General features: G+C 45.8%; 1 protein-coding gene across 1 annotated transcript in view; it reads right to left on the bottom strand.

Annotated features, from left to right (window-relative positions):
- LOC140430273 (anoctamin-9-like) overlaps positions 1 to 16,711 on the bottom strand; it is a 630,447-nt gene that overhangs the window by 286,177 nt on the left and 327,559 nt on the right. The window contains exon 17 of the mRNA XM_072517696.1: positions 16,404 to 16,501. Coding sequence (XP_072373797.1) covers positions 16,404 to 16,501 — 98 coding nt within the window. The remainder of the gene's footprint in view (positions 1 to 16,403; positions 16,502 to 16,711) is intronic.

Raw genomic sequence — 16,711 nt, 5'->3', positions numbered from 1 at the left:
GATTAACAAGAGTTCTGCTTTCCGCAAAACACCTTTATTTCTTGATCCAACTTCACACACAAATCTCCGCCAACAAATAGGGCCACTTGTAACCCTTTTATATATCAGTTACATCTATTGGATAATTAACACCAAATTAGTATTTAGTTGGAAGGTCTGTTAACCATTCCTAACAGTTCCCCCCAACTTCCTTGGGGGGAAAAAAAATATTTTGATGGATATTGGTTTTCCCAGAAAATACAAGAAACACAAAACTCTCAGTTTCCCCTTTTTCTCTTTTAAAAAAACAATTAATTTCTTGAAATAAAACATTCACAGAAAGATATGCCCTTTAATAATGTCCAAAAGTTTCTTCAAACTAGCCCCTCTCTTAGTAAAACAATCGGATCACTGATAGCTACTGTTGACCCATTCAATTTTTGATATCTCCCCTTTGTCCAGCATCTGTTTTAAACTGGTGATGTCAATCCTCAGTCTTTACTCATTTACACTTTTTGTGGAGTGCACATTTTCCCACAGGGATTTATTGTCAATGTGACACTCAATGGGTATTTTACCCAAATCCCCTAATCCCGGAATATCTTTTAATATCTGGGATATATAAAAGATCATACCACAGATCTGAGCCAGGGAGATGGGATGGAAATTTTCAGAAATGGGAGGAGAAGGGAATTAAGACGCTAAAAGATTTGTTTCTTAGGGGTCGGTTTGCAGGGCTGAAGGAGCTGGAAGCGAAGGATGGGCTGGAGCGGGGGGAAGTGTTTAGATACATGCAGGCTCGAGATTTTGCCAGAAAGGAGATACAGAGCTTCCCGGAGGAAACGGCCTCCACGTTGCTGGAGGAGGTGCTAACGACAGGGGGACTGGAGAAGGGGGTAGTGTCAGCGGTTTACGGTGCTATTTTGGAAGAGGAGAAGGCACCACTGGAAGAGATCAAAGCAAAGTGGGAGGAAGAGTTGGGAGAGGTTATGGAGGAGGTGTTCTGGTGTGAGGTGCTTCGGAAAGTAAATGCCTCCACCTCGTGCGCGAGGTTGGGGCTGATACAGCTGAAGGTGGTATACAGAGCACACCTCACGAGGGCGAGGATGAGCCGATTCTTTGAAGGAGTAAAAGATGTCTGTGAGTGTTGCGGGGGGGAGGGGGGGGGGGGGGGGGGGCTAATCACGTTCATATGTTTTGGTCCTGTCCAAAGCTAAAGGATTACTGGAAGGAGGTTTTTAGGGTAATTTCCAAGGCGGTGCACGTGAAACTGGACCCGGGTCCCCGGGAGGCCATATTCGGGGTGTTGAACCAGCCAGGGTTGGAAACGGGTGCGGAGGCAGATATCATAGCCTCTGCCTCATTGACCGCCTGAAGGCGGATCCTGTTGGGATGGAGAGCAGCCTCTCCACCCTGTGCCCTGACGTGGCGGGGGGACCTGTTGGAATTCTTGACTCTTGAGAAGGTTAAGTTTGAACTGAGGGGAAGGACGGAGTGGTTCTACAATTCATGGGCATTATTCATTATGCACTTTCAAGAACTGGATAACATCGAACATTAGTTGGGGGGGGATGGGTGAAGGGTTGGTGGGAGTGGGGCTGTGTGTATTAAGAGTGACTGTGGGTGATTCCTGATTCCTTTTTGTCATTTGTTTATGTAAACATGCGGGCTAATGTTTGGAGTTTGGTGGGAGGATGGGATCGTTGTTATTGATATGGGGATTGACATATTTGTTGCTGATTATTGTTTATTGTTGGTGGGTGTAAATTTGTGAGAAAATGCAGAAAAGGAGGAGAATAAAAATATATTTTTTTAAAAAAAGAGGAGCAGGGGGAGCTCCCTTCCCTGTCCCGGTCAATATTTATTCCTCAATAACAAAAAAGCACCAAAGCAGATGATCTTATCGCGATTGCGTTGCTGCTAGCGGGATATTGCTGTGCGCAAATTTGCGTACACTTCATAAAAGTACGTCCTGTAAAGTAGGCTGTAAAGTGTGTTTGGGATGTCCTGAGGTAATGTAAGGAGCTGTATAAATGCAAGTCTTCCTTTCAAAAAATTAAATAAAATACAATAAAAAATCACACCCACTGCCTCTACAAGGCTTAATGCCTCAGCGGCCAATGTGCTTTTAACCCCCCCCCCCCCTTATTTTCTTTGTTTCCCACACAAGGGGGCAACATTTTCCATTTTCCCGCCAAAAGAAAAATTATAAAACCTCCTGCTCTTGAAACCCCATCACACAAATTGGCATAGGATGCATCACTATAAACTATAAGCTTCAAGTGCCTAAGATCACCTAAAAACGCGAACCTCAAAACACACTCCTGCATTTCTTGTTTGGCCAATGTTTTGTGTGCTCTCATTATGTGTCTTCCACTTTAGGATCATTCATTTTTGTACACAACTCTAGGACATCAAACGTTAGGTCTAGTCTGTCTACCTAACCAATTCAGCTGCCCAATTAAACTTCACAGTTCCTCTTTTTCCGTCTTTGAAACCACCACATCTTTTTGTGAAGCCCAGCCATGACTAAATGCTATTGGTCTGATGCTCTCTAAATAAGATTGCTGATGTAAAGTGGCACCTAAGCCAGTCTGTCCAATATCCAGCCCAATATATTTGAAAGCATCTGAATCCCGACTTCCAACCCTGAATTCTTTCCTCAACCCAGAGATTATAATAGCTTCAAAATCACTTAGCACCCCACAAAAAATCAACGGCATGCATCATAAAGATGCCAAAAGGATTTCCTTTATAGTGCCAGTAAAATATTGCCAGATTTGCTTTCAACTGGTAACAGCCTAACTTTGCCAAAACTGACCTTACAGAAAAATGTCAGACTCTTGACGCATCATTTGATCCATATACACATTTGTCCTACTTCCAGAGCACCCATTCTGTGTTAGCTTCCTCTTTCGGAGGATGGAAAAAATGTCTCTCTGAAGCTGACGCCCCTTCAAAAAGGCAGTTATTATATCTATAGATTTGCATTACCATGCCTTTGTGGCGAACAGAACCAAGAAAATCTTTAAAATAACCTTTCCTGCTGTAAGTGAATCCACCCTTAAATCCTGATCTTCTAAGTTTTGTTCAAATCACCTTGCCACAAGTCTGGCCTTTACCTTAAGTTCCATCCGGAAGAACCTTTTCCGTGCAAATCCATCTGTGAGATAGAGCTTGTAGCCACTTAAAATGGCCAACTCCAGATATAAAATGGCAAACGGTAAAGGCTGATGGGAAAGTCAGCCAACAGGACAAAAATGAGCAGCTGCAGGTTGGCTGTGTATTTACCTCTGGAAAGGCCAGACAAGATCGATACCAGCAACCATCAGCATAACAAAACACCAGCCATCTGCATACTAATGAGCAATCCCCAGGAACAATAAGCAACATTTAGACACACAAAGCAAAAGCAGACTCTTCGGCGCCAGCAGAAGCCTACACAAAAGGAGGTGAACGACCACCTCAAGACCGCCCATCGATCCGGGAACCACTCCAGCATTGGAGAAAATCGAACCAAGTGATTGGACGAAGTCCAATCACTTGGGACCAGGTACAGGGTCCGCCCCGAAAGGCGGGAAGCCCCTGGGGACTATAAGAATTGAGCCCCAAGTTCAAGTCGCGCTCTTCTTCTTCGGCTCGCTTCCAGCTCTCTTCCAGCTCTCGTCACTCTTCAGCAGCCGATCGAACCTGTAAGTCTTACTTCAACACTCGCTACGAGATAGGCGCTCCTAGCTATCAATCTGTACCAACTTCGAATCCCGCAGGCTCAGAACCCGAACGAAAGGTCATTTGTTTCCCTGTCCTGGTGGGCCAGTTCCAAGTTAAGTATAGGCCTGTTAATTGTAGAAGTAGCTTAGACGTAGAATTTATGCACGAGTAGCGATTACTGTGTGTAATAAATGTGCTTTGATTTAAATCTTACTAATTGGTGTATTGGATTATTGATCATTACTCTGACTTGAACCACGTGGCGGTATCATAAAGATACCTGGCGACTCAAGAGCAAAGGTAATAAAACAGAGCAATTAAACTAAGGCAAAGTTAGGAACATTATTTGGCGACATCCTGACGGGACCTGATCTAGAAGTGGAAAACCACTCCGGGAGAACCCAGAATTTGAATTAGAGATCCAATTGGAACAGAAAACCACAAGTGGTTCAAGCAGTTCTGATCAATACTCATAATTCGGAAGTGTGTGTATGCATGCGTAACTAACAGGGCGATAAGGTAAAACTGATAGATTTTTTGTTGCGACAAAACTGTCGGAAGTTTGTATATCGGAAAGTAGCGAAAGCCGTACCCGTATTTACAGCACCGCCTTAATACCCCTGTCCCAAATTTGAAGAGCAGCATTCGGATTAATACCCCTGTCCCAAAATTTGAAGAGCAGCATTCGGAGATGGCAATGCAGGCAATGCAGTGCCTAATGAGCCCAGAGGAATTTGCGGTCGCAGCGACCAACAGCAGTAGAGTGGGACAATGTCCCATTTGGGAGGAAGAGATCAGGAAATATCTCAAAGGGAAAGGATGGCCCCTTTGGAATGAATTCTGTGACAACGAGGAATCAGGTCCCGGGGGTATAGGACATACTTGGTGGGAGAACATGAGCGAGATCCACAAAAAGAGTTTAGGGAAAGCTCGCAAGCCGATGGCAATCGTGTCCTGCTTGGCACAATTGCGAGGCACAGAGGAGGTTGTTAGGACGCTCCGGAAAGAAGTTGAGGGCATACATCGAATGAGTAAGGTCGATGTAAGCGAGGTAGAAAAGGAGAATTTGGAATTGAGAATGAAGTTGGCAGCAAAAGATGGAGAGGTGGAGGATGCCAAACGGGCACACCAGTCTTGTCTGGCGCACTTAAGCAGCTTCCAGTCTCCATACGAAAAGGCCTATCAGGACACGCAACGCGCAGTCCTGGTACGTGAGGAAACGGAAAAACAGGTAGAAGCACTACAGAGACAGTGTAGTGACCTCAAGGCAGCATTAAGAGCACTCCATGCTGCCACCACAGAACAAAGACAAAGCACGCTAGATCACGCAAAGTGCTGGAAGCAGATTGCAGAGCTGCAATCGCTACTTTCTGTTCAGAAAGGTTTCCAGGAAACCTTTGGAGAAATATTAGATCATGAAGACGGCCCTGATTGGGGAGAATTGAATGAAACAGCGCAGAGATATGTTCAGGGAACATGTGCGCAGGGAAAGCCACAAAAAAGGAAAGCGCCCCAACCGCCCACACAGCAGATAGTTCAAGCTCCAATGAACCCAGTAACCACCCACCGCACAGCCACATCGGACGATGTGGAATTTCTATACTCCACCCCCTTAACAGTGACCCAATTACGGGATGCGTGCGATAAGATCACACCGTTCCTCCCCACCTCAGACCCCCACCATTTCTTTGCCACAGTCAAGCATCAGGCGACCATGTACGGCCTGGATGAGCGAGAGCATGTAAAGCTCACCATTTTAAGTTTAGACCCTTCAGTAGCAGCAGCCCTTCCCGACCCACAGAATGTAGGAGGAGGCACCCTTGCAGAAATGCATACCGTGATCCTGGATGCGATCGGGTATAACCGGTGTGACCCCGTAGATGGCCTCAACAAATGTAGGCAAAAGAAATCCGAGCACCCCACAGCGTTTGCTGGACGCCTGTGGATCCACTTTGCAGCAGTCTTTGGAGACTTAGACCGTGCCCATTTGTCCCCAGACAACATGGCCAAATGGACCCGCACCCTTATCTCCCATGCCACAGAAACAGGACAGAAAGCTTGCATGAGTTATGATCCCTCAGAGGAGGCCCATAACGAGAAGTGGGTAGTGAAAAAATTGTCCCGCTCTTGGGAGCAATCTATACAGAGCAAAACCCGCTGTTAAGAATACCGAGGAAAAGCAGGCCGGCGCAGATATGCAGGCAGTAAAGACAACACACCAGAACCCCGCATGGGTGAATGAAGGAAAGAACAGCCCCCCACCCAAGTCACAGGAGTGTTACAACTGCGGACAGTTGGGACACTTCGCTAGAGAGTGCAATGCCCCTAAAATGCCACAGAGAGCCCAGCAGACGGGCACTCTGAGTAAGAAAAAGACAGAGCCCATTCATAGCGTAGCGCCCGTTCAGATCAGACGGACTTGACTGGAACGGACTGACGGTGTACGGGCTCCCCCAGTTGGGTCTGCGACACCCTTTGGGATAGGTCTGGACGACCGGTAATTGCAGTGTAAATTCGGGGACAGCCCATCGAATTTCTCTGGGACACAGGAGGGTCCCGCACCACAATAAATTCCTCCACCATGTTCCAAAAAGACACGTGGTCCATTACAGCCACCATCACCCTCAGCGGCTTTACAGGCCACTCACAGCAGGGACACATCACAGCCCCTGTACCCATTCAAATCGGTACCGTCACCACCAAGCATCCCTTAGTTTTAGTTGACCTGCCCCACACAGTAGAACACATTCTGGGAATCGATTTCATGAATTCCCATAATCTTTCATTCGATCCAGTCAACCAGTGTGTCTGGAAGATGGCAAAATCCGCAAGAACCCCCGCAACGCTCAACATGGGAGAGTACACAAACAAAATTAGCGCAGTAGGCGAATTTTGGTTCAACCCGACCACGCTTAGTATGGACAAGCAGGTTAGGGCAGTTCTGCAAAAGAACAGGGCAGCATTCGCGACCCACAAGCACGACTGTGGACGGATGACTGGCTCCGTACAAATAACAGGACCTGACCCTAGACTCCCAAAACAGTATGGATTTCCCCAAGAGGCAGAGGGAGAAATCTCCAAGGTAATAGAAAGCTTATTAGAGCAGGGCGTTCTTAGATCAGTAGCCTCCACTAATAATGCCCCGATTTGGCCAGTGAGAAAGCCCGATGGATCATGGCGACTGACCATCGATTACCGGGAACTCAACAAAGTCACCCCCGCAGCAGCCCCCACAGTAGCAACAAGTTCCGAGACCATGCTCAAGCAGGGACTCAATTCCCGATTCTTTATGGTTTTGGATGTCAGTAATGGATTCTGGTCCATTCCATTGGCAAAGGCGTGCCAGTACAAATTTGCCTTCACCTTTAAAGCAGTACACGTGGACATGCCTGCCACAAGGCTTCCACAACTCCCTCTCCATTTTCCAGCGACAGCTGGAAAATGGTTTAGCCAAATTCTCTCCCCCCGAATGTCTGGTTCAGTACGTAGACAACCTACTACTGCAGACAGACACCAAGGAAGAGCACATTGAGCTTCTGTCCGAACTCCTGGAACTCTTACACTCAATCGGTTGTAAAGTCAACCCCAAAAAGGCCCAGATTTTGGAAGATAAAGTGATATATTTGGGAACAATTATCACACATGGAAAACGCGAGATCGAACATAAAAGGATTGACTCGATTGCTAAATTGCCCCTTCCCCAGAACGTTTCAGCCCTCCGGTCGTTTTTAGGACTGGTTGGCTACTGCCAAAACCACATTGACGGTTTCGCCAGCAAGGCAGCGCCCCTCTCAGACCTCCTAAAGAAAGGAGCCCCCTGGGAATGGCTTCCGCAGCATACGGATGCTTTGGACTCTTTAAAACAGGCACTCATCGCAGCCGCCGCACGACAAGTTCCAGACCCGCTTCCCTCTTACGCCATAGAGGTAGCAACCACAGACCGCACCCTTTCAGCCGTGCTCCTCCAGGAATGGCACGACCAGTTAAGACCCGTAGCTTCCGCCTCCCGACTTTTAGATGCTGTGGAGCAGGGATTTTCAGCCTGTGAGAGGCACCTGCTCGCAGTATTTTGGGCAGTGCAGTATTTTTCATATATTACCAGACTGAACCCCATCACAATTCTCACCGAACACACCCCCACCCAACTTTTACTGGACGGACGACTCAAGGACGGTACAGTAAGCCAGGTTAGAGCAGCTAGATGGACCCTTCTCTTGCAGGGACAGGACATCACTGTTAAAAGGACAAAGACGCACACCTATTTAGCCGACAACTTACAGTACCCCGGAACCCCCCATGAATGTGAAATTATCTCTCCACACCACAACACAGGCCCCTTTATTGCTAAGACACCCCCCCAGAAAGATAGGTAGTTCAACCCAGAGCCCCCAGCACACAGACACGTGTGAGCCCATAAAGATCTATGTGGACGGATCTTCCACAGTCTTGGATGGGAAGCGCATAACAGGTTGCGGTACCTATGTCGAGGACGCGCAGGGACGCGCCCTTGAGGAAATATCGTTAAAACTTCCAGGCCACTTAGGCGCGCAGGCAGCAGAGCTCGCGGCCATCGCGTATATAGTGGAACACCCAGATTCCTTCCCCAGCCCAGCAGACATATACTCGGACAGCCTCTATGTCTGCAACAGCCTCACGGAATTTCTGCCCCTGTGGAATGCAAGAGGATTTGTTTCCGCAGACCGAAAACCCCTCCCCTCAGCCCCATTGCTCCGTCACATTTTAGAGAGAGCCCAGAACAGGACTTTTGGGATAATCAAAGTCCGCAGTCACCATCGTTTCTCCCCCCCTGGAAATGTGAAAGCCGACGCACTGGCTAAAGCAGGTTCCAGGCATGGATACCTTTGGACACCCCCCAAAAGCGCCCCAGTGAGTGCAGTTCAGGTCTCGCAGACAAAGCTCGAGGATCTAGTAGAGGCCCAGAAGCAGGACAGCAATCTCAGGGAGATTGTAAAAGGAAAATATCCAGCACCCTATGAGAGGTTCAAAAATGCACTGACCACACATGACGGTGTGGTGTTAAAAGACACCCTTTATGTGGTTCCTGAACAGGACAGGAATCAACTGATTTGTTTGTTCCATGTCGGTCATGGACATCAGGGAATCGATCCCACTACAGCCCATCTCAAGCAACTTTGTTGGTGGCCGAATTTAAAGGAAGATGTAAACCATTACATCGAGAATTGTCTTATCTGCACCCAGAATAATCCGGCCAGATATGCCAAAAAGGCTCAACTCCGCCACACCCAACCCGTTAATGGCCCCTGGACTAACATCCAGATCGATTTTATAGGACCATTGCCCCCTTGCAGGAATGGCGATAAATATGTACTTGTGGTAATTGACACATTTACGAAATGGGTGGAAGCATTCCCAGCCCGCACAAACTCAGCAAAAACCACAGCCAAGATTTTGACCCATCACATCTTTACAAGCTGGGGACTCCCCCGCAGCATTGAATCCGACCAAGGCTCCCATTTTACGGGACGTGTCATGCAGTACGTCCTCACGATATTTGGCATCACCCAATAATTCCACATAGCATACCCCCCACGGTCGAGTGGTATCGTGGAGCGCATGAATCGGACCCTAAAATCCACCCTCAGAAAAATGGTCCAGCAGAACACCACTTGGGACTCAGTCCTCCCTTTTGCGCTGATGTTTTTGCGTAACACAATTTCTACTTCCACAGGTTATACCCCACACACTCTCATGACCGGACGCCCCATGAAAGGCACAGAATATTTGTTAGGTTTAGACTTGACCAGCCCCGAAGTGACGGCCCTCACACACGAGAAAGCAGTAGAACAATTAGTGGAAAATGTTAAAATGGCTCAGCTGGCAGCCACAGTAAAATTGGGCACCAGAAAGAAACAGAGCAAGGCTTGTTTCGACAAGACAGTGCATGCGACTGAGTACAGTATAGGACAGCAAGTTATGCTCACTGTATATAACCCCAGCACATTCCTGTCACCAAAATACTCGGCTCCGTGCTCCATTGCGGATAAAGTAAGCCCTTCCGTATATAAAATAAAGTACCCCAATGGTAAGACTGCATGGTTCCATATAAACCAGCTGAAGGCATATGGAACACAGTCGAACCACGCACACCACGTCATGCTCGACGCAGCACACCACACCCCGCCCACCGCCGACGTAACCCTACCATCCCCCAACACGTCCAGCCCAGCCACGGACTCGACCTCGACTCCACCCCCTAAATATACACTCCGCCCCCGAACGCCCACAGACTGCAGCAGCAGAGACAGCGACTGTGACTCGGACGATAGCCACAGCATGCCTCCCTACTATCCCCATGCAAGAGGACCCACACCCAGCGATTCCGACTACGATCCAAGTGATCCCTTCATGATCACTTTCCTAAATAAACCCCACCACCGACCACCAAACTACACTGACGACCCCGATTTTGTCCCCACACAACTAGACACCAACTATTGGCACCGAGATAACTCGTTCCGACTCGTCTGCAACGACGAGAGCGACCCCACCTCACACCATGCAGCCCTTTCAGCCCTGATACACTCAAGAGTTTGGCACCCGGGAGAAGATGACGACCTTGGGTCTGACTTGCATACCGAGAACCCCATTGCGACCCTGTTCGCAACCGAGAACTGAGGTGTCCAGATGATGTTTTAAAAGGAACCTCTTGGGAGAAGTGGTGTCCTTTCTGATGGAACCTGCAGAATGTTTTATGTTGTTTGTAAGTTTGTTAAATGTTGTTTGTCAGACAGGAAAAAAAGTTTTCACGGGCCCACGCCTTTTCAGCAGAAACCTCTGAGGACTTGCCTACAGAGGCTCACTATTGCCGGACACTAGTTCAGCGGAACTAGCTTGTCTGCAGAGACTGGTTAAGGAACCAGACGCCTGTTCGTAACTGCCCTTCTGGTTCGAAGGAAAGAACCACTACGGCAGCCCCACCACGATGACTACATGTCTTCAACAGCCGCTCAAAACTGTAAGTCTGACTTCAACTCTCGCTACGAGATAGGCGCTCCTAGCTACCAATCTGTACCAACTTCGAATCCCACAGGCTCAGAACCCAAACGAAAGGTCATTTGTTTCCCTGACCTGGTGGGCCAGTTCCAAGTTAAGTATAGGCCTGTTAGTTGTAGAAGTAGCTTAGACGTAGAATTTATGCATGAGTAGCAATTATTGTGTATAATAAATGTACTTTGATTTAAATCTTACTAATCGGTTTATTGGATTATTGATCATTACTCGGACTTGAACCACGTGGCGGTATCATAAAGATACCTGGCGACTCAAGAGCAAAGGTAATAAAACAGAGCAATTAAACTAAGGCAAAGTTAGCAACAAGCTCTTTGTCGCTGATCCGGTACTTCCGTGTGTACCCCAAATTCACTCCAATTATGCAGTTCTTGCTGTTTAGCATCTTTTATAACTTTTTCATCTAATTTATTGGAGGCCACCAAAATATCACGAGCATTTGGGCTTCTACTCCTGGTAGCATTTGTAGTCTTACCCATATTCTGAGACCTTGTCAAACTACGTCCTCTATCCTGCCTGGTATCTCATTCTGTACTGCCACTGCTTGATCTTCCACTCCTGCTCTGGGATATTCTTTCAATAGTTCTCGATCTTTTCCTGTGATCATGTTCACTATCCGACTTACTATCTGAACTGGCACGATTGTGTGCCCTCCATTTTTGAACTTCATGTTCCCAATCCATTGTCTTGACAGCCTCCCCTGTATTCTGTACATTCAACCAGTGTTTATATTTTCCAGTGGCCTTCCCTGCTATGCTAACCACAGTTGCATCCTTCCATTGACTGTTTGTTTATTGTCACGTGTACCGAGGTACAGTGAAAAGTATTTTTCTGCGAGCAGCTCAAACAGATCATTTAGACCATGAAAGGAAAAGAAAATATAAAGAAAATACATAATAGGGCAATGCAACAAATACAATGTAAATACACAGACACCGGCATCGGGTGAAGCATACAGGAGTGTAGTATTAATCAGGCCAGGCCATTAGAGGGTTGTTTAGGAGTCTGGTAACAGTGGGGAAGAAGCTGTTTTTTAATCTGGAAGAAGTTGGAAGAGTGAGTAAGTTGGGTGGGAGCCGTCTTTGATTATGCTGCCCTCTTTCCCCAGGCAGCGGGAGGTGTAGCTAGAGTCAATGGATGGGAGGCAGGTTTGTGTGATGGACTGGGCTGTCTTCACAACTCTCTGAAGTTTCTTGCGGTCTTGGGTTGAGCAGTTGCCATACCAGGCTATGATGCAGCCAGATAGGATGCTTTCTATGGTGCATCTGTAAAATTTGGTAAGAGTCAGTGTAGCCATGCCGAATTTCCTTAGTTTCCTGAGGAAGTATAGGCACCATTGTGCTTTCTTGGTGGCAGCGTCGACGTGGGTGGACCAGGACAGATTTTTGGTGATGTGCACCCGTACGAATTTGAAGCTGTTAACTATCACCCACCTTGGCACCATTGATGCAGACAGGGGTGTGTACAGTACCTAGCTTCCTGAAGTCAATGATCAGCTCTTTAGTTTAGCTGACATTGAGGGATAGATTATTGTCGTTGCACCACGCCACTAGGTTCTCTATCTCCCATCTGTATTCTGACTCTTTGTTCTTTGAGATCCGGCCCACTATGGTTGTGTCGTCAGCAAACCTGTTGATGGAGTTGGAACCAAATTTTGCCACGCATTCATGTGTGTACAGGGAGTATAGTAGGGGGCTAAGTACGCAGCCTTGCGGAGTCCCGGTATTGAGGACTATCGTGGAGGAGGTGTGTTGTTTATTCTTATTGATTGTGGTCTGTGGGTCAGGAAGTTGAGGATACAGTTGTAGAGGGAGGAGCCAACTCCTAGGTTTAGGAGCTTTGATGTTGGCTTGGCTGGTATTATGGTGTTGAAGGCGGAGCTGTAGGCAATAAATAGGAGTCTGGTGTAGGGGTCTTTGTTGTCGAGATGCTCCAGAGATGAGTGTAGGGCAAGGGAGATGGCGTCTGCTGTGGACCGGTTGTAGCGGTATGTGAATTGCAATGGATCTAGGCACTCTGGGAGTATGGAGTTGATGCGCTTCATGACCAACCTCTCAAAGCACATCTCGAAGCACTTCATTACAATACTTCAGGCTGGACCCTTCAGGCAAGTACGTCACCTTTGTTCCAACTTTAGGCAGTTGTCCTTCCGTGAAAATGGCCTGTTCTAATTCATCAGGAATATTGTGTTCCTCGACAGGTACCCTTTCTATTTCAGTTGACTGGTCCTCATAGTTCTGTAACACATGCATATCAGATGACCCTGGTTCCTCATCATGTTCTTCTGCTCTTTCTAAATTTGCAAGTTTGTAATCTGTACCCATTATCCTTGATGAATGTACCCTAATAGGCTGACTGCCATGTTGCAAAATAATTGTTTTGCCATCTATGCCTATGACTTTCCCTGGGCCTTTCCATTCATTAAAATTGTCTCTCTTTTAGCATACTATGTCTCCTTGCTGAAAAATGGTATTTGATGGTCGTACATTATGCCGTAAAGCTCTGCGAATTCTTTCAGAGACTTCTGCCTCCAAAAAAGCTTTTCTATTGCTATGGAATGCACTTAAATGCTCAGCAAAAGCAGAATTAATTGTAGCTTCTTCCCAAGCTGGAGGCTGGTCATTCAAAATGGATGGAATTTTAGGATTTCTACCAAATACTAATTGATAGGGACTATAGCCCCCAACCATCTGCAACAAATTCTTTCCATGTATCACACATGCTGAATTTAATTTGCAATTTGGTCGATCTGCCAAATTTTCTGGAGCATGTCATCTATTACTGCATAGTTTCTTTCACACATCCCATTACTAAATGGGTTTTCCGCAGCCGTATTCATGACTGTGATATTCATGTTTTCACACATATCCTAAACTCATCATTAGCAAATTCTCCCCCATTATCTGTAAAGAATTTTGCCGGTGGGCCCATTCCTGTCCCTATCCATTTTTTCATAATCTGATCCAGAATTACTCTCTTTTCTTTACTACATACAATGGTTGATTGACTAAAGATGGTCGCTAAATCTACAAAATGCAAAATAAATATATTGTTTGCTTTATCCCAGAGCTTAAGATCCATGGCCACAATGCCGTTAAAATCTCTGGCCAAGGGTAGAGTTACTGTCGGTCGTGATGGTGTCCTTCTGTACTTCATACAAACCTCACCGTGATCACTGACCTGTTCTATCAGCTTGGCATAGTCTTCATCCCTTACCCTGCATCCTTTAATAAATTTTCCAGCCTCTGAGGAGATGAATGCGCAAATTGCCTATGCAGTAAATGAAAATCGCTTATTGTCACAAGTAGGCTTCAAATGAAGTTACTGTGAAAAGCCCCGAGTCGCCACATTCCGGCACCTGTTCGGGGAGGCTGGTACGGGAATTGAACCGTGCTGCTGGCCTGCTTTAAAAGCCAGTGATTTAGCCCAGTGTGCTAAACCAGCCCCTGATTTCACTACAATGAGCTTTTTATCAGTTAAAGTTCAATTTCCAGTTGCTAATAACACTTCCTTAACGTCTTTACCCAACATATTATTTGTCATTAATGGAATACAATTGTGTCCCGACTGTGTAAATTGTAAGTCCACCGTTTTCCAAAAACTGTTGCTTTATCATTTCCCATATCGAGTTTCACATGTGCTTTCTTCATCGGCGGCCTGCTCAGAAGCAAAGGTATCTCACTTGACACAACATCTGTGCTAATGAAATGATTCACTCCAGCAATATTACAAGGGATCACCACTCTTTTCAATGACTTCAGGGTATTATCATCCCCAAACCTGAAACCTGTAGAACTTTCAAATTCTTTAACCTTGTTACGATTTTCAGTATTTAAAGAGTCCAGGTAATATTTTAACCAGTCAATTCCACACACAGTAGATGTGCAGCCACTGTCCAATACAGCACAATTGAAGGACTCTGCAACCAACACTCTCAATACGGAGTAAAACGTCTCGTTTTAGGACAATGTCTTCTTTCTGGTATTTATCTCTTTCCTCTTCCGATACTTCCGTGTCATATGTAGCTTCAAACATCCGATTAAAACTTGATGGACAGTTGAAAGCATAATGAAATTTAGAGACACACCGAAAATATTGATTTATCATACCCTGGGTATTTCTGGGGTTCATTTTCCTATTACCATTCCCTATATCGAAGGGTTTTCTGTCCTCATAATTTCTGGGTCCCAATCTTCTTCCGTACTCTCGTAGCCTGCTTATACCCGTACGACCTCGCCATCCTGTTAATAGTGTATCTTCCACATTCCGCTTTATTTCTGACTGACCCATTTGTGTCATAAGCGCCATAGGAATTGAATGTTGCCCTAAAAAGTTTTTATCATGAAATGAAATGAAAATCACTTGTCACAAGTAGGCTTCAATGAAGTTACTGTGAAAAGCCCCTAGTCGCCACATTCCGGCGCCTGTTACGGGAATTGAACCGTGCTGCGGGCCTGCCTTGGTCTGCTTTAAAAGCCAGTGATTTAACCCAGTGAGCTAAGCCAGCTGACCCAATAAGGTATTATTATCTGTGATGTGGAGATTCCGCCGTTGGACTGGGGTGAGCACAGTAAGAAGTCTTATAATACCAGGTTAAAGTCCAACAGGTTTGTTTCGAATCACTAGCTTTCGGAGCACAGCTCCTTCCTCAGGTGAAACCTGAGGTGTTGGACTTTAACCTGGTGTTGTAAGACTTCTTACTGTATTATTATCTGCAAACGTAACTCCTGTCAAAACCAGTAGCCTATCCATATTGGTCACGTTAGCATAGTCCAGTAACTTGAATGCCAACACGGACTTTGGAAATTCCAGGCGATGTATTTGTAGCTTTTTGTATAGTCTACTAAATTCCATTACATACTCCTCAATAGAAATATTCTCTGTTCTCCGAAATCTGTCAAATTCTGACCAGGCTTCATACGCACTTCATAAGTCATCCTTTTGATAAATATTATCCATGAAGTTTAAAGATTCTCTAGACCATTTTCCGAGTTCAAATGTTCCAACTCTAGTTCGGAAAACATTTTGTGTCTGATTTTACTGTTGTAAGGTAAAGAAAGAGCCAATGCCATACCTGGTTTCCTTTTCCCCAAAGCAGTTACCATAGTCCACATGATAACTTCACTTCTCCATTGGTCATATGGACCCATTTCTGAAAATAATGGTGGACAGTCATATTCTGCCATTTTTATTCTGGTTTCAGCCATATTGTCATCTGACTCACTCCTTTGTTGATTTAGAATTTGAGTGACGTTTTCCCTTTTTCCCCTGAAAAAGTTGTATCTTGCAACCCTTTACTTTGGCTCAGCAATCATCTGCTGCTACCACTGTCTAAGCTTCCGGGTTGCTGTAGAGTAAAGGAGACAAGAGTTCTGCTTCTCCACAAAACACCTTTATTTCTTTGATCCAACTTCACACACAAATCTCCATCAAATAGTGCCATCTGTAACCCTTTATGTATCAATGACTTCTATTGGATAATCAAATTAGTATTTAATTGTAAGGTCTGTTAACCCATTCCTAATCGGCTCGAGTGGCTGAATAGCCAATTCCTGCTCCTATTTCCCATATAACTGATACGACCTCAAAGTCATGTATTACCCTGTGTGTCACACATTTTGGTTTGTATGTTGCAGGTTTACTGCTGGTGAAGGTAAACTTACGGAACAGCATACTCCATGGTGGTGCTTAGCACTTGTTTCAACACCATAACAACGGCCATTTGAATTAAGAGATCTGTCATGCAACCACTTGGATGACACTGGAAAGAAAGATAACATAGATGTCAACCGTTGCTCTATTCATGAGTTTGTTTACAGTCATAAGAGATTAATTTTACCCTACATAATTTGAAGAAAATAGGTAGGCAGTCAGTCAGTATCTGTGGGCAAGGGTAGGGTAATATAGCCAAGCTGCTACATAAAGTGGGTTATATGATGGGTTGCCCCTTTTAGCACTTAAAACATCTGCT

Source organism: Scyliorhinus torazame, chromosome 10 (assembly GCF_047496885.1).
Source record: "Scyliorhinus torazame isolate Kashiwa2021f chromosome 10, sScyTor2.1, whole genome shotgun sequence".
In the NCBI taxonomy this organism is placed as follows: domain Eukaryota; kingdom Metazoa; phylum Chordata; class Chondrichthyes; order Carcharhiniformes; family Scyliorhinidae; genus Scyliorhinus; species Scyliorhinus torazame.
The sequence above is the reverse complement of the archived record's forward strand: the minus strand, read 5'-3'. Positions and strand labels throughout refer to the sequence as shown.